Source organism: Microchirus variegatus, assembly GCF_963457635.1.
Source record: "Microchirus variegatus genome assembly, chromosome: 20".
NCBI classification, from domain to species: Eukaryota; Metazoa; Chordata; class Actinopteri; order Pleuronectiformes; family Soleidae; genus Microchirus; species Microchirus variegatus.
In genome coordinates this window covers 1140775-1164761 of record NC_139821.1, presented here as the reverse complement: position 1 = coordinate 1164761, position 23987 = coordinate 1140775, and the positions used below count along the sequence as shown (strand labels likewise).

At 35.2% G+C, this 23987-nt stretch overlaps 1 protein-coding gene across 1 annotated transcript; it reads right to left on the bottom strand.

Moving 5' to 3' along the window:
• Positions 1-19184: 19184 nt before the first annotated feature.
• On the bottom strand, positions 19185-23942 carry htr2aa (5-hydroxytryptamine (serotonin) receptor 2A-a; the record flags this gene model as incomplete). Its single annotated transcript, XM_083906702.1, has 3 exons — positions 19185-20011; positions 21385-21585; positions 23600-23942. The coding sequence occupies 3 exons, from the start codon at positions 23940-23942 to the stop codon at positions 19185-19187; spliced, it is 1371 nt and encodes a 456-aa protein (XP_083762828.1).
• Positions 23943-23987: the final 45 nt, after the last annotated feature.

Sequence of the window (23987 nt, the reverse complement as noted above, 5' to 3'; positions counted from 1 at the left end):
GTATGTCGTTTTTGTCCAATTTTGGACCAAATTTTTTTTCTCCAAAAATGGTCACATTTTGGAGATATAGTATAGTATGACGTACTACATAGTATAGTGTGACGTTTTTGTCAAGTTTTGGACCAAAAAAACGTTTTTTTAAAAATTGTCAGAATCAAAAATGACATAGTATAGTATGTCGTTTTTGTCCAATTTTGGACCAAATTTTTTTTCTCCCAAAATGGTCACATTTTGGAGATATAGTATAGTATGACGTACTACATAGTATAGTGTGACGTTTTTGTCAAGTTTTGGACCAAAATAACGTTTTTCAAAAAAATTGTCAGAATCAAAAACGACATAGTATAGTATGTCGTTTTTGTCCAATTTTGGACCAAATTTTTTTTCTCCAAAAATGGTCACATTTTGGAGATATAGTATAGTATGACGTACTACATAGTATAGTGTGACGTTTTTGTCAAGTTTTGGACCAAAAAAAACGTTTTTCAAAAAAATTGTCAGAATCAAAAACGACATAGTATAGTATGTCGTTTTTGTCCAATTTTGGACCAAATTTTTTTTCTGCAAAAATGGTCACATTTTGGAGATATAGTATAGTATGACGTACTACATAGTATAGTGTGACGTTTTTGTCAAGTTTTGGACCAAAAAAACGTTTTTCAAAAAAATTGTCAGAATCAAAAACGACATAGTATAGTATGTCGTTTTTGTCCAATTTTGGACCAAATTTTTTTTCTCCAAAAATGGTCACATTTGGAGACAAGGTATAATATGACGTACTGCATAGTATAGTGTGACGTTTTTGTCAAGTTTTGGACCAAAAAAACGTTTTTTTTAAAAATTGTCAGAATCAAAAACGACATAGTATAGTATGTCGTTTTTGTCCAATTTTGGACCAAATTTTTTTTCTCCAAAAATGGTCACATTTTGGAGATATAGTATAGTATGACGTACTACATAGTATAGTGTGACGTTTTTGTCAAGTTTTGGACCAAAAAAACGTTTTTCAAAAAATTGTCAGAATCAAAAACGACATAGTATAGTATGTCATTTTTGTCCAATTTTGGACCAAATTTTTTTTCTCCAAAAATGGTCACATTTTGGAGATATAGTATAGTATGACGTACTACATAGTATAGTGTGACGTTTTTGTCAAGTTTTGGACCAAAAAAACGTTTTTTTTAAAAATTGTCAGAATCAAAAATGACATAGTATAGTATGTCGTTTTTGTCCAATTTTGGACCAAAATTTTTTTCTCCCAAAATGGTCACATTTTGGAGATATAGTATAGTATGACGTACTACATAGTATAGTGTGACGTTTTTGTCAAGTTTTGGACCAAAAAAACGTTTTTTTTAAAAATTGTCAGAATCAAAAACGACATAGTATAGTATGTCGTTTTTGTCCAATTTTGGACCAAAATTTTTTTCTCCAAAAATGGTCACATTTTGGAGATATAGTATAGTATGACGTACTACATAGTATAGTGTGACGTTTTTGTCAAGTTTTGGACCAAAAAAACGTTTTTCAAAAAAATTGTCAGAATCAAAAACGACATAGTATAGTATGTCGTTTTTGTCCAATTTTGGACCAAATTTTTTTTCTCCAAAAATGGTCACATTTTGGAGACAAGGTATAGTATGACGTACTGCATAGTATAGTGTGACGTTTTTGTCAAGTTTTGGACCAAAAAAACGTTTTTTTTAAAAATTGTCAGAATCAAAACGACATAGTATAGTATGTCGTTTTTGTCCAATTTTGGACCAAATTTTTTTTCTCCAAAAATGGTCACATTTTGGAGATATAGTATAGTATGACGTACTACATAGTATAGTGTGACGTTTTTGTCAAGTTTTGGACCAAAAAAACGTTTTTCAAAAAAATTGTCAGAATCAAAAACGACATAGTATAGTATGTCGTTTTTGTCCAATTTTGGACCAAATTTATTTTTCTCCAAAAATGGTCACATTTTGGAGATATAGTATAGTATGACGTACTACATAGTATAGTGTGACGTTTTTGTCAAGTTTTGGACCAAAAAAACGTTTTTCAAAAAAATTGTCAGAATCAAAAACGACATAGTATAGTATGTCGTTTTTGTCCAATTTTGGACCAAATTTTTTTTCTCCAAAAATTGTCACATTTTGGAGATATAGCATAGTATGACGTACTACATAGTATAGTGTGACGTTTTTGTCAAGTTTTGGACCAAAAAACGTTTTTTTTTTAAATTGTCAGAATCAAAAACGACATAGTATAGTATGTCGTTTTTGTCCAATTTTGGACCAAATTTTTTTTCTCCAAAAATGGTCACATTTTGGAGATATAGTATAGTATGACGTACTACATAGTATAGTGTGACGTTTTTGTCAAGTTTTGGACCAAAAAAACGTTTTTTTTAAAAATTGTCAGAATCAAAAATGACATAGTATAGTATGTCGTTTTTGTCCAATTTTGGACCAAAAAATTTTTCTCCCAAAATGGTCACATTTTGGAGATATAGTATAGTATGACGTACTACATAGTATAGTGTGACGTTTTTGTCAAGTTTTGGACCAAAATAACGTTTTTCAAAAAAATTGTCAGAATCAAAAACGACATAGTATAGTATGTCGTTTTTGTCCAATTTTGGACCAAATTTTTTTTCTCCAAAAATGGTCACATTTTGGAGATATAGTATAGTATGACGTACTACATAGTATAGTGTGACGTTTTTGTCAAGTTTTGGACCAAAAAAAAGTTTTTCAAAAAAATTGTCAGAATCAAAAACGACATAGTATAGTATGTCGTTTTTGTCCAATTTTGGACCAAAATTTTTTTCTCCCAAAATGGTCACATTTTGGAGATATAGTATAGTATGACGTACTACATAGTATAGTGTGACGTTTTTGTCAAGTTTTGGACCAAAAAAACGTTTTTTTTAAAAATTGTCAGAATCAAAAACGACATAGTATAGTATGTCGTTTTTGTCCAATTTTGGACCAAATTTTTTTTCTCCAAAAATGGTCACATTTTGGAGATATAGTATAGTATGACGTACTACATAGTATAGTGTGACGTTTTTGTCAAGTTTTGGACCAAAAAAACGTTTTTCAAAAAAATTGTCAGAATCAAAAACGACATAGTATAGTATGTCGTTTTTGTCCAATTTTGGACCAAATTTTTTTTCTCCAAAAATGGTCACATTTTGGAGACAAGGTATAGTATGACGTACTGCATAGTATAGTGTGACGTTTTTGTCAAGTTTTGGACCAAAAAAACGTTTTTTTTAAAAATTGTCAGAATCAAAAACGACATAGTATAGTATGTCGTTTTTGTCCAATTTTGGACCAAATTTTTTTTCTCCAAAAATGGTCACATTTTGGAGATATAGTATAGTATGACGTACTACATAGTATAGTGTGACGTTTTTGTCAAGTTTTGGACCAAAAAAACGTTTTTCAAAAAAATTGTCAGAATCAAAAACGACATAGTATAGTATGTCGTTTTTGTCCAATTTTGGACCAAATTTATTTTTCTCCAAAAATGGTCACATTTTGGAGATATAGTATAGTATGACGTACTACATAGTATAGTGTGACGTTTTTGTCAAGTTTTGGACCAAAAAAACGTTTTTCAAAAAAATTGTCAGAATCAAAAACGACATAGTATAGTATGTCGTTTTTGTCCAATTTTGGACCAAATTTTTTTTCTCCAAAAATTGTCACATTTTGGAGATATAGCATAGTATGACGTACTACATAGTATAGTGTGACGTTTTTGTCAAGTTTTGGACCAAAAAACGTTTTTTTTTTAAATTGTCAGAATCAAAAACGACATAGTATAGTATGTCGTTTTTGTCCAATTTTGGACCAAATTTTTTTTCTCCAAAAATGGTCACATTTTGGAGATATAGTATAGTATGACGTACTACATAGTATAGTGTGACGTTTTTGTCAAGTTTTGGACCAAAAAAACGTTTTTTTTAAAAATTGTCAGAATCAAAAATGACATAGTATAGTATGTCGTTTTTGTCCAATTTTGGACCAAAAAATTTTTCTCCCAAAATGGTCACATTTTGGAGATATAGTATAGTATGACGTACTACATAGTATAGTGTGACGTTTTTGTCAAGTTTTGGACCAAAATAACGTTTTTCAAAAAAATTGTCAGAATCAAAAACGACATAGTATAGTATGTCGTTTTTGTCCAATTTTGGACCAAATTTTTTTTCTCCAAAAATGGTCACATTTTGGAGATATAGTATAGTATGACGTACTACATAGTATAGTGTGACGTTTTTGTCAAGTTTTGGACCAAAAAAAGTTTTTCAAAAAATTGTCAGAATCAAAAACGACATAGTATAGTATGTCGTTTTTGTCCAATTTTGGACCAAATTTTTTTTCTCCAAAAATGGTCACATTTTGGAGACAAGGTATAATATGACGTACTGCATAGTATAGTGTGACGTTTTTGTCAAGTTTTGGACCAAAAAAACTTTTTTTTTAAAAATTGTCAGAATCAAAAACGACATAGTATAGTATGTCGTTTTTGTCCAATTTTGGACCAAATTTTTTTTCTCCAAAAATGGTCACATTTTGGAGATATAGTATAGTATGACGTACTACATAGTATAGTGTGACGTTTTTGTCAAGTTTTGGACCAAAAAAACGTTTTTCAAAAAAATTGTCAGAATCAAAAACGACATAGTATAGTATGTCGTTTTTGTCCAATTTTGGACCAAATTTTTTTTCTCCAAAAATGGTCACATTTTGGAGATATAGTATAGTATGACGTACTACATAGTATAGTGTGACGTTTTTGTCAAGTTTTGGACCAAAAAAACGTTTTTTTTTAAAATTGTCAGAATCAAAAACGACATAGTATAGTATGTCGTTTTTGTCCAATTTTGGACCAAATTTTTTTTCTCCAAAAATGGTCACATTTTGGAGATATAGTATAGTATGACGTACTACATAGTATAGTGTGACGTTTTTGTCAAGTTTTGGACCAAAAAAACGTTTTTTTTTTAAATTGTCAGAATCAAAAACGACATAGTATAGTATGTCGTTTTTGTCCAATTTTGGACCAAATTTTTTTTCTCCAAAAATGGTCACATTTTGGAGATATAGTATAGTATGACGTACTACATAGTATAGTGTGACGTTTTTGTCAAGTTTTGGACCAAAAAAAACGTTTTTTTTAAAAATTGTCAGAATCAAAAATGACATAGTATAGTATGTCGTTTTTGTCCAATTTTGGACCAAAATTTTTTTCTCCCAAAATGGTCACATTTTGGAGATATAGTATAGTATGACGTACTACATAGTATAGTGTGACGTTTTTGTCAAGTTTTGGACCAAAATAACGTTTTTCAAAAAAATTGTCAGAATCAAAAACGACATAGTATAGTATGTCGTTTTTGTCCAATTTTGGACCAAATTTTTTTTCTCCAAAAATGGTCACATTTTGGAGATATAGTATAGTATGACGTACTACATAGTATAGTGTGACGTTTTTGTCAAGTTTTGGACCAAAAAAACGTTTTTCAAAAAAATTGTCAGAATCAAAAACGACATAGTATAGTATGTCGTTTTTGTCCAATTTTGGACCAAATTTTTTTTCTCCAAAAATGGTCACATTTTGGAGACAAGGTATAAAATGACGTACTGCATAGTATAGTGTGACGTTTTTGTCAAGTTTTGGACCAAAAAAACGTTTTTTTTAAAAATTGTCAGAATCAAAAACGACATAGTATAGTATGTCGTTTTTGTCCAATTTTGGACCAAATTTTTTTTCTCCAAAAATGGTCACATTTTGGAGATATAGTATAGTATGACGTACTACATAGTATAGTGTGACGTTTTTGTCAAGTTTTGGACCAAAAAAACGTTTTTCAAAAAAATTGTCAGAATCAAAAACGACATAGTATAGTATGTCGTTTTTGTCCAATTTTGGACCAAATTTTTTTTCTCCAAAAATGGTCACATTTTGGAGATATAGTATAGTATGACGTACTACATAGTATAGTGTGACGTTTTTGTCAAGTTTTGGACCAAAAAAACGTTTTTTTTAAAAATTGTCAGAATCAAAAATGACATAGTATAGTATGTCGTTTTTGTCCAATTTTGGACCAAAATTTTTTTCTCCCAAAATGGTCACATTTTGGAGATATAGTATAGTATGACGTACTACATAGTATAGTGTGACGTTTTTGTCAAGTTTTGGACCAAAAAAACGTTTTTTTTTAAAATTGTCAGAATCAAAAACGACATAGTATAGTATGTCGTTTTTGTCCAATTTTGGACCAAAACTTTTTTTCTCCAAAAATGGTCACATTTTGGAGATATAGTATAGTATGACGTACTACATAGTATAGTGTGACGTTTTTGTCAAGTTTTGGACCAAAAAAACGTTTTTCAAAAAAATTGTCAGAATCAAAAACGACATAGTATAGTATGTCGTTTTTGTCCAATTTTGGACCAAATTTTTTTTCTCCAAAAATGGTCACATTTTGGAGATATAGTATAGTATGACGTACTACATAGTATAGTGTGACGTTTTTGTCAAGTTTTGGACCAAAAAAACGTTTTTCAAAAAAATTGTCAGAATCAAAAACGACATAGTATAGTATGTCGTTTTTGTCCAATTTTGGACCAAATTTTTTTTCTCCAAAAATGGTCACATTTTGGAGACAAGGTATAATATGACGTACTGCATAGTATAGTGTGACGTTTTTGTCAAGTTTTGGACCAAAAAAACGTTTTTTTTAAAAATTGTCAGAATCAAAAACGACATAGTATAGTATGTCGTTTTTGTCCAATTTTGGACCAAATTTTTTTTCTCCAAAAATGGTCACATTTTGGAGATATAGTATAGTATGACGTACTACATAGTATAGTGTGACGTTTTTGTCAAGTTTTGGACCAAAAAAACGTTTTTCAAAAAAATTGTCAGAATCAAAAACGACATAGTATAGTATGTCATTTTTGTCCAATTTTGGACCAAATTTTTTTTCTCCAAAAATGGTCACATTTTGGAGATATAGTATAGTATGACGTACTACATAGTATAGTGTGACGTTTTTGTCAAGTTTTGGACCAAAAAAACGTTTTTTTTAAAAATTGTCAGAATCAAAAATGACATAGTATAGTATGTCGTTTTTGTCCAATTTTGGACCAAAATTTTTTTCTCCCAAAATGGTCACATTTTGGAGATATAGTATAGTATGACGTACTACATAGTATAGTGTGACGTTTTTGTCAAGTTTTGGACCAAAAAAACGTTTTTTTTAAAAATTGTCAGAATCAAAAACGACATAGTATAGTATGTCGTTTTTGTCCAATTTTGGACCAAAATTTTTTTCTCCAAAAATGGTCACATTTTGGAGATATAGTATAGTATGACGTACTACATAGTATAGTGTGACGTTTTTGTCAAGTTTTGGACCAAAAAAACGTTTTTCAAAAAAATTGTCAGAATCAAAAACGACATAGTATAGTATGTCGTTTTTGTCCAATTTTGGACCAAATTTTTTTTCTCCAAAAATGGTCACATTTTGGAGACAAGGTATAGTATGACGTACTGCATAGTATAGTGTGACGTTTTTGTCAAGTTTTGGACCAAAAAAACGTTTTTTTTAAAAATTGTCAGAATCAAAAACGACATAGTATAGTATGTCGTTTTTGTCCAATTTTGGACCAAATTTTTTTTCTCCAAAAATGGTCACATTTTGGAGATATAGTATAGTATGACGTACTACATAGTATAGTGTGACGTTTTTGTCAAGTTTTGGACCAAAAAAACGTTTTTCAAAAAAATTGTCAGAATCAAAAACGACATAGTATAGTATGTCGTTTTTGTCCAATTTTGGACCAAATTTTTTTTCTCCAAAAATGGTCACATTTTGGAGATATAGTATAGTATGACGTACTACATAGTATAGTGTGACGTTTTTGTCAAGTTTTGGACCAAAAAAACGTTTTTCAAAAAAATTGTCAGAATCAAAAACGACATAGTATAGTATGTCGTTTTTGTCCAATTTTGGACCAAATTTTTTTTCTCCAAAAATGGTCACATTTTGGAGATATAGTATAGTATGACGTACTACATAGTATAGTGTGACGTTTTTGTCAAGTTTTGGACCAAAAAAACGTTTTTCAAAAAAATTGTCAGAATCAAAAACGACATAGTATAGTATGTCGTTTTTGTCCAATTTTGGACCAAATTTTTTTTCTCCAAAAATGGTCACATTTTGGAGATATAGTATAGTATGACGTACTACATAGTATAGTGTGACGTTTTTGTCAAGTTTTGGACCAAAAAAACGTTTTTCAAAAAAATTGTCAGAATCAAAAACGACATAGTATAGTATGTCGTTTTTGTCCAATTTTGGACCAAATTTTTTTTCTCCAAAAATGGTCACATTTTGGAGACAAGGTATAGTATGACGTACTGCATAGTATAGTGTGACGTTTTTGTCAAGTTTTGGACCAAAAAAACTTTTTTTTAAAAATTGTCAGAATCAAAAACGACATAGTATAGTATGTCGTTTTTGTCCAATTTTGGACCAAATTTTTTTTCTCCAAAAATGGTCACATTTTGGAGATATAGTATAGTATGACGTACTACATAGTATAGTGTGACGTTTTTGTCAAGTTTTGGACCAAAAAAACGTTTTTCAAAAAAATTGTCAGAATCAAAAACGACATAGTATAGTATGTCGTTTTTGTCCAATTTTGGACCAAATTTTTTTTCTCCAAAAATGGTCACATTTTGGAGACAAGGTATAGTATGACGTACTGCATAGTATAGTGTGACGTTTTTGTCAAGTTTTGGACCAAAAAAACGTTTTTTTTAAAAATTGTCAGAATCAAAAACGACATAGTATAGTATGTCGTTTTTGTCCAATTTTGGACCAAATTTTTTTTCTCCAAAAATGGTCACATTTTGGAGATATAGTATAGTATGACGTACTACATAGTATAGTGTGACGTTTTTGTCAAGTTTTGGACCAAAAAAACGTTTTTCAAAAAAATTTTCAGAATCAAAAACGACATAGTATAGTATGTCGTTTTTGTCCAATTTTGGACCAAATTTTTTTTCTCCAAAAATGGTCACATTTTGGAGATATAGTATAGTATGACGTACTACATAGTATAGTGTGACGTTTTTGTCAAGTTTTGGACCAAAAAAACGTTTTTCAAAAAAATTGTCAGAATCAAAAACGACATAGTATAGTATGTCGTTTTTGTCCAATTTTGGACCAAATTTTTTTTCTCCAAAAATGGTCACATTTTGGAGATATAGTATAGTATGACGTACTACATAGTATAGTGTGACGTTTTTGTCAAGTTTTGGACCAAAAAAACGTTTTTCAAAAAAATTGTCAGAATCAAAAACGACATAGTATAGTATGTCGTTTTTGTCCAATTTTGGACCAAATTTTTTTTCTCCAAAAATGGTCACATTTTGGAGATATAGTATAGTATGACGTACTACATAGTATAGTGTGACGTTTTTGTCAAGTTTTGGACCAAAAAAACGTTTTTCAAAAAAATTGTCAGAATCAAAAACGACATAGTATAGTATGTCGTTTTTGTCCAATTTTGGACCAAATTTTTTTTCTCCAAAAATGGTCACATTTTGGAGACAAGGTATAGTATGACGTACTGCATAGTATAGTGTGACGTTTTTGTCAAGTTTTGGACCAAAAAAACTTTTTTTTAAAAATTGTCAGAATCAAAAACGACATAGTATAGTATGTCGTTTTTGTCCAATTTTGGACCAAATTTTTTTTCTCCAAAAATGGTCACATTTTGGAGATATAGTATAGTATGACGTACTACATAGTATAGTGTGACGTTTTTGTCAAGTTTTGGACCAAAAAAACGTTTTTCAAAAAAATTGTCAGAATCAAAAACGACATAGTATAGTATGTCGTTTTTGTCCAATTTTGGAACAAATTTTTTTTCTCCAAAAATGGTCACATTTTGGAGATATAGTATAGTATGACGTACTACATAGTATAGTGTGACGTTTTTGTCAAGTTTTGGACCAAAAAAACGTTTTTCAAAAAAATTGTCAGAATCAAAAACGACATAGTATAGTATGTCGTTTTTGTCCAATTTTGGACCAAATTTTTTTTCTCCAAAAATTGTCACATTTTGGAGATATAGCATAGTATGACGTACTACATAGTATAGTGTGACGTTTTTGTCAAGTTTTGGACCAAAAAAACTTTTTTTTTAAAATTGTCAGAATCAAAAACGACATAGTATAGTATGTCGTTTTTGTCCAATTTTGGACCAAATTTTTTTTCTCCAAAAATGGTCACATTTTGGAGATATAGTATAGTATGACGTACTACATAGTATAGTGTGACGTTTTTGTCAAGTTTTGGACCAAAAAAACGTTTTTCAAAAAAATTGTCAGAATCAAAAATGACATAGTATAGTATGTCGTTTTTGTCCAATTTTGGACCAAATTTTTTTTCTCCAAAAATGGTCACATTTTGGAGATATAGTATAGTATGACGTACTACATAGTATAGTGTGACGTTTTTGTCAAGTTTTGGACCAAAAAAACGTTTTTCAAAAAAATTGTCAGAATCAAAAACGACATAGTATAGTATGTCGTTTTTGTCCAATTTTGGACCAAATTTTTTTTCTCCAAAAATGGTCACATTTTGGAGACAAGGTATAATATGACGTACTGCATAGTATAGTGTGACGTTTTTGTCAAGTTTTGGACCAAAAAAACGTTTTTTTTAAAAATTGTCAGAATCAAAAACGACATAGTATAGTATGTCGTTTTTGTCCAATTTTGGACCAAATTTTTTTTCTCCAAAAATGGTCACATTTTGGAGATATAGTATAGTATGACGTACTGCATAGTATAGTGTGACGTTTTTGTCAAGTTTTGGACCAAAAAAACGTTTTTTTTAAAAATTGTCAGAATCAAAAACGACATAGTATAGTATGTCGTTTTTGTCCAATTTTGGACCAAATTTTTTTTCTCCAAAAATGGTCACATTTTGGAGATATAGTATAGTATGACGTACTACATAGTATAGTGTGACGTTTTTGTCAAGTTTTGGACCAAAAAAACGTTTTTTTTAAAAATTGTCAGAATCAAAAATGACATAGTATAGTATGTCGTTTTTGTCCAATTTTGGACCAAAATTTTTTTCTCCCAAAATGGTCACATTTTGGAGATATAGTATAGTATGACGTACTACATAGTATAGTGTGACGTTTTTGTCAAGTTTTGGACCAAAATAACGTTTTTCAAAAAAATTGTCAGAATCAAAAACGACATAGTATAGTATGTCGTTTTTGTCCAATTTTGGACCAAATTTTTTTTCTCCAAAAATGGTCACATTTTGGAGATATAGTATAGTATGACGTACTACATAGTATAGTGTGACGTTTTTGTCAAGTTTTGGACCAAAAAAACGTTTTTCAAAAAAATTGTCAGAATCAAAAACGACATAGTATAGTATGTCGTTTTTGTCCAATTTTGGACCAAATTTTTTTTCTCCAAAAATGGTCACATTTTGGAGATATAGTATAGTATGACGTACTACATAGTATAGTGTGACGTTTTTGTCAAGTTTTGGACCAAAAAAACGTTTTTCAAAAAAATTGTCAGAATCAAAAACGACATAGTATAGTATGTCGTTTTTGTCCAATTTTGGACCAAATTTTTTTTCTCCAAAAATGGTCACATTTTGGAGATATAGTATAGTATGACGTACTACATAGTATAGTGTGACGTTTTTGTCAAGTTTTGGACCAAAAAAACGTTTTTCAAAAAAATTGTCAGAATCAAAAACGACATAGTATAGTATGTCGTTTTTGTCACATTTTGGACCAAATTTTTTTTTCAAAAAATTCTCTCATTTTGGACAACATAGTATAGTATGACGTACTACATAGTATAGTATGACGTTTTTGTCAAGTTTTGGACCAAAAAAATTGTTTTCAAAAAAGTTGTCACATTTTGGACCACATTTTTTTTTCAATAAATGTTCACATTTTGGACGACATAGTATAGTATGACGTTTTTGTTCAATTTTGGACCAAGTTTTTTTTTCAAAAAATTCTCTCATTTTGGACGACATAGTATAGTATGACGTACTACATAGTATAGTATGACGTTTTTGTCAAGTTTTGGACCAAAAAAATTGTTTTCAAAAAAGTTGTCAGATTTTGGAGACATAGTATAGTATGACGTTTTTGTCAAGTTTTGGACCAAAAAAATTGTTTTCAAAAAAGTTGTCAGATTTTGGACGACATAGTATAGTATGTCGTTTTTGTCACATTTTGGACCAAACTTTTTTTTTCAATAAATTTTCACATTTTGGACGACATAGTATAGTATGACGTTTTTGTTAAGTTTTGGACCAAAAAAATGGTTTTCAAAAAAGTTGTCAGATTTTGGACGACATAGTATAGTATGACGTCTTTGTCACATTTTGGACCAAATTGTTTTTTTCAATAAATTTTCACATTTTGGACGACATAGTATAGTATGACGTTTTTGTTCAATTTTGGACCAAGTTTTTTTTTCAAAAAATTCTCTCATTTTGGACGACATAGTATAGTATGACGTTTTTGTCAAGTTTTGGACCAAAAAAATGGTTTTCAAAAAAAAAATCAGATTTTGGACGACATAGTATAGTATGACGTTTTTGTCACATTTTGGACCAAATTTTTTTTTCAATAAATTTTCACATTTTGGAGACATAGTATAGTATGACGTTTTTGTCAAGTTTTGGACCAAAAAAATGGTTTTCAAAAAAATTGTCAGATTTTGGACGACATAGTATAGTATGACATCTTTGTCAAGTTTTGGACCAAAAAAATTGTTTTCAAAAAAGTTGTCAGATTTTGGACGACATAGTATAGTATGTCGTTTTTGTCACATTTTGGACCAAATCTTTTTTTTCAATAAATTTTCACATTTTGGAGACATAGTATAGTTTGACGTACTACATAGTATCGTATGACGTTTTTGTCAAGTTTTGGACCAAAAAAATGGTTTTCAAAAAGTTTGTCAGATTTTGGACGACATAGTATAGTATGACGTCTTTGTCAAGTTTTGGACCAAAAAAATTGTTTTCAAAAAAGTTGTCAGATTTTGGACTCAAAGCTAACAGCCTGTTTGTATTGTGGCTAACATGAAGGACACGTGGACTATAGTATTTTAGACACAACATGAGTCGCTCCAACACTAAAGAGTTGAAACAATCTTCAAACCAATCATCAAAGTAGTTGGCGATTAATTTAGTAATCGATTAATCGTTTCAGCTCTACATGTAGGTTATTCAGATACTCCAAATTTAGCAAGGGCACAATGGAAGACATTTAAAAGTGACATCTTCAGGTGTTAGCCTACAGCACTAGTATTTAAAGACCAAGGTCTTGCACATTAGCTCAAATCAGAAGCTCTTTTGGATTGTGAGGAACAGGAAGGACACAAGGACTAGTGGTGAAGAGAAGACTCAACATAAGTCACTCTTACTTGGTGACATGGACAATTTGTAACGCAGTTAAAGTTAGACCTGAGAGTCAAGGAGATGAAACACGACTAAAGCTCGATACAAATTGAAGCAATTTAAACGCAACTTTGAGTCAGTTACTCCACATTTAGCAAGGAGACAATGGAGGAAATTTAAAATTGACATCTTCAGATGTTAGCCTACAGCTTAGCATCTTCCAAATTAGCAGCTTGTTGCATGAATTGCATTTGTGGCCAACAGGAAGGACTATGTGAGTGAAAAAATTATATAAAAAACCCTTGACCTCAAATCAAACACCAACAAGTAACTTTGTTTAAATGCCTTTGAGCAAATGTTTATTCAACACAAGTGCAAACAAACAGTATTGGTGAAGCGTACCTGAGGTGGTTCACATCCTGCATTACACCAAACATTCACAGAGTCTGAAGTAAAGACAAGAAAAAAGGGTCAAGGACATTTGTAAGAGGTCAATAAAGGAAAACGGCAGATTAAAAATCTGTCCTCTGGCGCCATCTTGTGGTCAAACACAGTGACAGATTGAGATTTACCTGCTTCTCTGACAGATTGTCCAAGTTTCCACTGCTGCAGGAAAAGTCAGGAATCCTGAAAAAAAAAAAAACAAGTTTATAAGAATAAAGAGCAAGAGGAGAATGTGAAAATAAATAAAGTGAGTTACAGCTCGTACCTCTGACTGCAAGGACTTGAATAGATGTACTTTCTGCATCATGTTCATTTGGCTGAAATGTAGCTTTACTGTATTGTATTTGTATTAAAATTAATTAAAACAGTCAAGTCACTATTCAAGGCAGCACTGGCTTAATGCATGTGTGTCATGACGTAAAAACAACAGTTTCTCTATAGAAAATGGTGCAGAGACTAAGTTTAACATGCTATAATCCACATTTGCTACAATTGCTGTGAACAAGTGAGAACATTTGAGAATGTGGTTTTTAAAAAACATTCACCTGATGAAAGTCTGCTGCAGTGACTCAGGATGGAGCTTGTGAAACCTGTGAGAGTGAAAAAACAAAATGGTCAGAGAAGACTCCATTATGAAGCTAACATGTGATTAGCACAAAGGAAACATGCAGACGATGATGTGGAGAAGACGTTAAAAACACAAAGCTTAACAACTATTACAATATAAAGATGATATGAACAAAATCAAAGCCTGTTCTGTGTCCACTCTCACCTGTGTGCAGTCTGTTCCTCGTCCAAGTGACGCTGAACCGGAAGTGACGCCGACTCCGGGCGGAAGCGGAATAAGAAGAAGCGGAAGTGAAGAGGCTGGATTCAGGCCGTGTGTCATGGCGTCTTCTTTCAGCTGCTGATGAATAATGATGGAAGTTAATGGATAAAGTCATTTTCTACAAACCTCCTTCGTGAGTTTGGACTGTTTTGTCACGATCACTGAACCTGTTCAGACATGAAAGTAATACAAGTTCAAATGTTCCTTAAAAGGTGAGATTCTATCACAAATGTCCATGAGACCAATTGTTCATCTTGATCAAACGGAGCCGGAACAAAGTCCTAGATACAAAGGTTTGGGAAACAAAGTCACTTATTAGAGCTTTAGTTGACAAAAACCTTGAGAACATTGAACAGGGTTTTGTTTGTGTCTCTGACCGAACACACATCATCATCACAGGGTGGATGAGCAGTGTTTCAGTCACAGAGTCTGTAAAAAAGGAGGAAAAAACAAAGAGGTTAAAATGTGAAGAAGATTAAAGAGAAAAGGATCAAGTGAGTGTTTTTACTTATAGTTTCTCTTTCAATAAATTAACTCATGACAAAAAGCAAATTGTATGGTTGATTTTTTTGGAAAAATATTTGAAACAAAGTATAGTTGAAGTTTTTATTTTGAAACACAAAAACCCTGCATTATCTTCTTCTTCTTCCTTTTGTCGTCCAAAATTGCACACACACACACACACACACACACACACACACACAGACAGTGATTCATGCTGTTCATCCATCAAATTCACCCTCATCTCTCACACGTGTTTGGACTTTAATTAAATGTAAAACTTTAATGTGAAATCAGGGTCGAGGGAACTGCTGTGAACGTGTGAATCATGGTTTTAGTGAAACAGCCCAGGGCAAACTGTGACATCATCACCATCATCATCATCATCATCACCTCAGCCTCACCTTCGTCCTCATGTCCTTTCACGTCTCGTCGTCGCTGAAGCTTCACTGCGATGTTCTTAAAGGAAACGTTGCGTGACTGGACTGCGTCTGCTTTTTGTTCTTCTTGAGGTTTTATGATGCATCGCCTCTTTTCCACCAGCGTGTGGCGCCTGTGCACACTCTGCTCTGCTCCTCCTCTTTTACTTTGAAAACTGTGGGGTTCACACACACACACACACACACACACACACACATATTTTCCTGCGGGTGTGTGAGATGTCGTTATTTTCTTGCCTGGTTGAGCACACGTCTGTCCGTCAGTCCTCCTCCTCCTCCTCCTCCTCCTCCTCCTCCTCTTCGTCCTTGGATAATAAAAGTGGTAGAGTGTGAAGAGGAGTCGTCTCAGGGGAAACGTCCTCAGAAAAAGACACGTTCTGATACTAAAATAATAATCAACACTTTCAAAAAAAGATCCTTGAGCTTCTCCCACAAAAACTGAGTCCACTGTTCTCTCAACATCAAACACAAGAAGAAATTATTACATCAAATAAACATAGATGCATATATACACATGCAGTATATATACACAAACGTATATACACACACGTGTATGTATATATACACATGCCACTTTTCTTTTCCTATCACAAAAACATGAACTCACCCTTTAAACCTTCGTCACAGTCGCTGCTTTTCTTTCATCTTTCATCATTTTGTGTCGAGTGAAGATGAAACTGATGTGTGAATAATGAATGTGTGTGTGCGTGAAATAAATTCACCTTTTATTTGACACAAAAATGTCAAACAAATTTTGGAACAAAAAAAAAAATTTCTAAACATTTTAGACAATATTTTTCAAACATTTCTCTGAAAAATTTTGGAGCAAAACATTTCTTTGAAAAATTTTGTACCAAAACATTTCTTTGAAAAATTTTGTACCAAAACATTTCTCTGAAAAATTTTGTACCAAAACATTTCTTTGAAAAATTTTGTACCAAAACATTTTTTGGGGAAAAATTTGGACCAAAACATTTTTTTGGAAAAAATTTGGACGACATAGTATAGTATGTCATTTTTGTCAAATTTTGGACCGAAAAAATATTTCAAAAAAATTTTGGACCAAAAAAATATTTCCAAAAATTTTTTTTGTAAATATCTTGGACCAAAAAAAATTCTTTGAAAAATGTTGGACAAAAAAACAATTGTTTCAAAAATTTTGGACCAAAAAAAAATTATTGCAAAAATTTTGGACGACATAGTATAGTATGTCGTTTTGGTCAAATTTTGGACCCAAAAAATATTTAAAAAAATTTTTGGACCAAAAAAATGTTTTTAAAAAAAATTTGGACCCAAAAAAATGTTGGGAAAAATTTGGAAGACAAAGTATAGTATGCCGTTTTTGTCAAATTTTGGACCAAAAAAATATTTTCTAAAAATTTTGGACCAAAAACAATTTTTATAAAAATTTTGGACCAAAACATTTTTTGGGGAAAAATTTGGACCAAAACATTTTTTTGGAAAAAATTTGGACGACATAGTATAGTATGTCATTTTTGTCAAAGTTTGGACCGAAAAAATATTTCAAAAAAATTTTGGACCAAAAAAATATTTCCAAAAAAATTTGGACCAAAAAAATATTTCCAAAAAAAATTTTTGTAAAAATCTTGGACCAAAAAAAATTCTTTGAAAAATGTTGGACAAAAAAACAATTGTTTCAAAAATTTTGGACCAAAAAAAAATTATTGCAAAAATTTTGGACGACATAGTATAGTATGTCGTTTTGGTCAAATTTTGGACCAAAAAAATATTTTCAAACATTTCTTCGAAAAATTTTGTACCAAAACATTTCTTCGAAAAATTTTGTACCAAAACATTTCTTTGAAAAATTTTGTACCAAAACATTTTTTGGGGAAAAATGTGGACCAAAACATTTTTTTGGAAAAAATTTGGACGACATAGTATAGTATGTCATTTTTGTCAAATTTTGGACCGAAAAAATATTTCAAAAAAATTTTGGACCAAAAAAATATTTCAAAAAAATTTTTTTGTAAAAATCTTGGACCAAAAAAACTTCTTTGAAAAATGTTGGACAAAAAAACAATTGTTTCAAAAATTTTGGACCAAAAAAAAATTATTGCACAAATTTTGGACGACATAGTATAGTATGTCGTTTTGGTCAAATTTTGGACCCAAAAAATATTTTCAAAAATTTTTGGACCAAAAAAAATTTTTTTTTAAAAATTTGGACCCAAAAAAATGTTGGGAAAAATTTGGAAGACAAAGTATAGTATGCCGTTTTTGTCAAATTTTGGACCAAAAAAATATTTTCAAAAAATTTTGGACCAAAAAAATATTTTCAAAAAATTTTGGACCAAAAACAATTTTTATAAAAATTTTGGACCAAAACATTTTTTGGGGAAAAATTTGGACCAAAACATTTTTTTGGAAAAAATTTGGACGACATAGTATAGTATGTCATTTTTGTCAAAGTTTGGACCGAAAAAATATTTCAAAAAAATTTTGGACCAAAAAAATATTTCCAATAATTTTTTTTGTAAAAATCTTGGACCAAAAAATGTTTTTAAAAAAAATTTGGACCCAAAAAAATGTTGGGAAAAATTTTGGAAGACGAAGTATAGCATGTCGTTTTTGTCAAATTTTGGACCAAAAAAATATTTTCAAAAAATTTTGGACCAAAAACAATTTTTATAAAAATTTTGGACCAAAACATTTTTTTTGAAAAACATTTTGGACGAAAAAAAATTTTGGACGACATAGTATTGTATGATGTTTTTTGTCAAATTTGTCTTGTGCCAGTTCTCAGCAGCAGGGGGCGCTCACTTTTCTCTTCCTATCACAAAAACATGAAATCACCCTTCAACTCTTCGTCACAGTCGCTGCTTTTCTTTCATCATTTTGTGTCGAGTGAAGATGAAACTGTGAATAATGAATGTGTGTGTGTTCGTGTGTGTGTGTGTTTGTGTGTGTGTGTGAAATAAAACGTAAACACGTTTTCACCTTTTATTTGACACAAAAACGTCAAACATTAAACAAGCTAACTGTGTTTTCAGAGGCAGCGTCGCCACGACAACAGAGCAGAGGAGGAGGCGAAGTCTCACTTCTGTCAGTCGATGTTAGCTTAGCTTAGCTTAGCATAAATACTACATTAGCTTGGCTCATCTCAACAAGCTAACAAAACAACTGTCGAAACATCAGCGACATCGTCATCATCGATGACAACAATGTATATTTATAGACAAAAAAAAATACAGTTTCCAAACGTTTCCCGAAACTTCGGTAAACCCACCGATCTGCACCAAAGGCATGATGGGAAATGAAAAGCAGGAAGTCAGTGAAAACTGAGATTAAACACGGTGGATTACGTTAAAATAGTCATAAAAAAAAAGATTCCCGCGAACAACAACAGCGATGCTACGTCACTGTCACTTTAACAACAGATTCTACGAAGTTCCGTCTCTGTTACGACGCTCGTTCTTCAAGCGCGAAAGAGACGACGAAAGAGTCACGTTCATCCGTCACGTTCATCTCAAACGCAGCTTTCCTCTTTGTCTCCGTGGCGACCGCGAGACGCCTCCATTTCCTGCCCGGGTAAACGGAACTGCATCACCTCGCCACTAGAGGGCGCGGCACCGTTTCGTAGCTTCCTGATGTCGGCCAGTGGCAGGTGGGCGGAGCTGAAGGCCAGCGGCGGGATGGTGTTGACCAGGATGAGCTGCAGCGGTTTCTTCGGCGTGCGGTAGCGACAGCGAACGTAGCGCTGGAAAGCCGCGCGGTACGTGCTGTTGAAGAGCGTGTAGACCAGCGGGTTCACCGCCGACGACGAGTACCCCACCCAGACGAAGACGTTGAGCAGCGCCCCCATGAGTCCGGCGTCGCACAGCGCGGCGTCGCACACCACCGCCAGGACGTTGGCGACGAAAAACGGACACCACATGACCACGAAGAGGAAAAACACCACGCCGAGAACCTTGGACGCCTTCTGCTCGTTGCTGATGGACTGCATGGTGCGGCGTCCGAACGGCGAGGAGGAGACGCCGCCGCCGCCGCCGGCCTCGCGGCTGAGCGAACGTCGGAAGAGTTTCTCGGACGACAGCGAGGTTTGCGGTAGAAAACTCAGCGTGAAGGTCGTGCTCCACTTGGGCTGCGGCACCAGACGATCCAGACACAGCGTGGCTTCGTTCTGCAGAGCCTTGATGGTCAGGAAGTAGGAGACGACCATGATGGTCAGAGGGATGAAGAACGCCACGAAGGAGCCGACCAACACGAAGCTGTCGTCCGTCAGCACGCAGCTGCCGTCTTTGAAGACCTTGGAGTGATCTTTGAGGCCCAGCACGGGGATCGGCATCGAGATTCCTGAAGAAGAAGAAGAAGAAGATATGAGAAGAGACGAGAGACCTGGGTCGACGTGTTTTAAAGACACCGAAAGACGGCGTTCTCGCAACATTTGAAAAGTACGTACGCAAAGTCCTGCGACAAATGACGGTAAAAAGCCCTTTGACGACAAATGCAGCAGCAAAGGATCGATCAACGCATCGATTTTGATGAATAAATGTGACAATCTCAGGCGTGACGGAGTCTAAAGTGTGACGGGGTCTCTGGCGTAATGAGGTCTCTGGTGTGCCAGTCTCAGGTGTGATGGAGTCTCTGGTGTGCCAGTCTCAGGTGTGATGGAGTCTCTGGTGTGCCAGGCTCAGGTATGACGAGGTCTCTGGCATGCCAGTCTCGGGTATGACGAGGTCTGGCGTGACGGGGTCTCTGGCATGACGGGGTCTCAGGCGTGACGCGGTCTCTGGCATGCCAGTCTCGGGTATGACGGGGTCTCTGCCGTGACGGGGTCTGGCGCGACGAGCTCTTTGGTGTGACGGGATATCTGGTGTGACGGGGTCTCAGGCGTAATTGGGTCTCTGGTGTGCCAGTCTCAGGTGTGATGGAGTCTCTGGCGTGACGGGGTCTCAGACATGATGGGGTCTCTGGTGTGCCAGTCTCAGGTGTGACGGGGTCTCAGGTGTGATGGGGTCTCTGGGGTGATGGGGTCTCTGGTGTGCCAGTCTCAGGTGTGATGGAGTCTCTGGCATGATAGGGTCTCAGGTGTGACGGGGTCTCAGGTGTGACGGGGTCTCTGGGGTGACGGGGTCTTGTCTTTTTGTGCGTACACACGGTTCATACATGAGGCCGCAGGTCAGTGAGGAGACATCGTTTCCTGTTAGCGTCCTCTTGTCCCTCATTCGTCATCTTAATTAGCTTAGCATGAACATGTGTTAGCTAACAACCAGGAAAAGTCATTCATTAGAAAAAAATCATCATCAACATAATGATGTTTATCAGCGGATCTTAGCTCCGCCCCCTTCCTCTGACCCACAATGAGTGTGTGTGTGTGTGTGTGTCCCTTTGTGTATGTCTGTGTGTGTGTCTCTGTGTGTCCCTGTGTGTGTCTCTGTGTGTCTGTGTGTCCCTGTGTGTGTCTGTGTGTGTGTCTGTGTGTGTCTGTGTGTGTCTCTGTGTGTGTCCCTGTGTGTCTCTGTGTGTGTCTGTGTGTGTCTGTGTGTGTCTGTGTGTACCTGTGTGTCTCTGTGTGTGTCCCTGTGTGTGTCTGTGTGTGTCTGTGTGTGTGTGTCTCTGTGTGTGTGTGTGTGTGTCTGTGTGTGTCCCTCTGTGTGTGTCTCTCAGTGTCCCTGTGTGTGTGTGTGTGTGTGTGTCTCTGTGTGTCCTTGTGTGTGTGTCCTCACCTGCAGAGATGGTCCACACCACCATGATCTTCACTCTTGCTTTGGTCCTGGAGTTGAAGCGACTGTGATGTATGGGCTTAGTGATGGCGATGAATCGATCCAGAGAGATGGCGCACAGGTGCATGATGGACGCTGTGGACAACAGGACGTCCAGGTAGATCCAGACGGGACAGAGGTCAGAGGGGAGGGGCCACGAGTAATCTACAAGAAGGAGAAGAAGAAGAAGAAGAAGAAGAAGAATCACTCACAGGTGAAGTGGTTAGCCTGTTAGCTCCACAGAGTGTGAAGTGACTTTTACTCTGCATCCCAGAATGCACCTGGGGAGTCGATACAAATAGACGAGGAGACGAGGACCAATATAAAAACCCCTGGTCCTCGTCCCCCTGGTCCCCGTCCCCGTCCCTGTCCCCCTGGTCCTCGTCCCCGTCCCCCTGGTCCCCGTCCCCCCTGTCCTCGTCCTCCAGAGTCCCCGTCTGTCACTTCCGTCTTCAGGTGAGACCTGATTTCATTATTGTTCAGTGACTCATCACTGTCTCCATGGTCACAGCAGACCCTGAGCTCCTGACATCACCGTGGTAACCACAACCTTCATCTGTGCACACGCACAGCTGGACCATGAGTCACTGTGTGTGTGTGTGTGTGTGTGCGCGCGAGTGTGTGTGTGTGTGTGTGTGTGTGTGTGTGTGTTCATTCAAACTGAGAATCAATGAAAAACAAACAATTGAACAAACCACACCAGAACATCAGTGATGTCAGCTGCTGCTGCTCCTCTGCTGCCTCGTGTGGTCACTTTGTGTCACTGAGCTCAATCAGAGAGTGAAGACATTTAATGTCAGTGATGGAGGCAGCAGTGAGACAAAGTGACCACACGAGGCAGCAGTGGATCGACTCCTGAACACTGATTTTCTCTCCGGACTTTGGTGTGTAAGAGTGAGTGGTTTGTTTGTTTGTTTGTTTGTTTGTTTTGATGCAGTAAAAACGCTGACGTCATGAAAACGTGTTCAGAAATGATTTAATGACATTAAAGAAAACAGACGGAGCTGCAGAGATTTGACCTCATTAACTGACTCATTAATTCACTCATGAGGAAACAAACAAACAAACAAACAAACATGTTTCAGATCCTTTGTTTCCTGCAGAAAACGTAAACACTCAGTGATTTTAACATCACAGCTCACAGGAGTCAACATCAACACAACAACCCAACAACACAACAACACATCAACACATCAATACAACAACACAACAACACATCACTGTATTGATCATCGCAGTCAAGAGAGAGAAGAGTGATGCGTTAATCTGTGAATCTGTGGCATTAATCTGTGACGTTAATCTGTGACGTTAATCTGTGAATCTGTGACGTTAATCTGTGACGTTAATCTGTGAATCTGTGACGTTAATCTGTGACGTTAATCTGTGAATCTGTGACGTTAATCCGTGACGTTAATCTGTGAATCTGTGACGTTAATCTGTGACATCAATCTGTGAATCTGTGACATAATCTGTGAATCTGTGACGTTAATCCGTGACGTTAATCTGTGACGTTTATCCGTGACGTTAATCTGTGAATCTGTGACATAATCTGTGAATCTGTGACATTAATCTGTGAATCTGTGAATCTGTGACATCAATCTGTGAATCTGTGACATAATCTGTGAATCTGTGACATTAATCTGTGAATCTGTGAATCTGTGACATTAATCTGTGAATCTGTGACATAATCTGTGAATCTGTGACATTAATCTGTGAATCTGTGAATCTGTGACATTAATCTGTGAATCTGTGACATAATCTGTGAATCTGTGACATTAATCTGTGAATCTGTGACATAATCTGGGAATCTGTGACATCAATCTGTGAATCTGTGACATCAATCTGTGAATCTGTGACATCAATCTGTGAATCTGTGACATTAATCTGTGAATCTGTGACATAATCTGTGAATCTGTGACATAATCTGTGAATCTGTGACATCAATCTGTGAATCTGTGACATCAATCTGTGAATCTGTGACATCAATCTGTGAATCTGTGACATAATCTGTGAATCTGTGACGTTAATCTGTGACATAATCTGTGAATCTGTGACGTTAATCTGCACAGAAACATGTTTCCTCACCCTGAGCAACAATCACATTAAAGGGACAGTTTTGAAAAACAGCCGCGATGATAATGGAAACAAACGTACGTTAATCTGGCCCCTCCTCTCTTACCGTAGAGAATGGTAACCATGGAAACGGGCATGACCAGGACTCCCAGCAGCATGTCGGCGACAGCCAGCGACATCAGGAAGTAGTTGGTGGCGTTTTGTAGCTTCTTCTCCAGGGAAACGGCGAGGATCACCAGGATGTTTCCCGTCACCGTGACGACCACGACCAGCAGGATCAGCAGCGCCGCCCAGTTCTTCTCCGCCGCCTCGTCGCCGCCGAGACACCCGGAAGCTGCGGCGGGAGAAACTCCTCCCACCGCGTCGACGCGGTGGGAGGAGTTTCTCCCGCCGCAGTCGGTGCGGTTGGACCCCGGCGGAGGCCAAAGGTCAGATCTGAGCGCGCTCATGTTCACGGGGTCAGAGGTCACGGCGGGGTCGGGACCGGTCGCCGT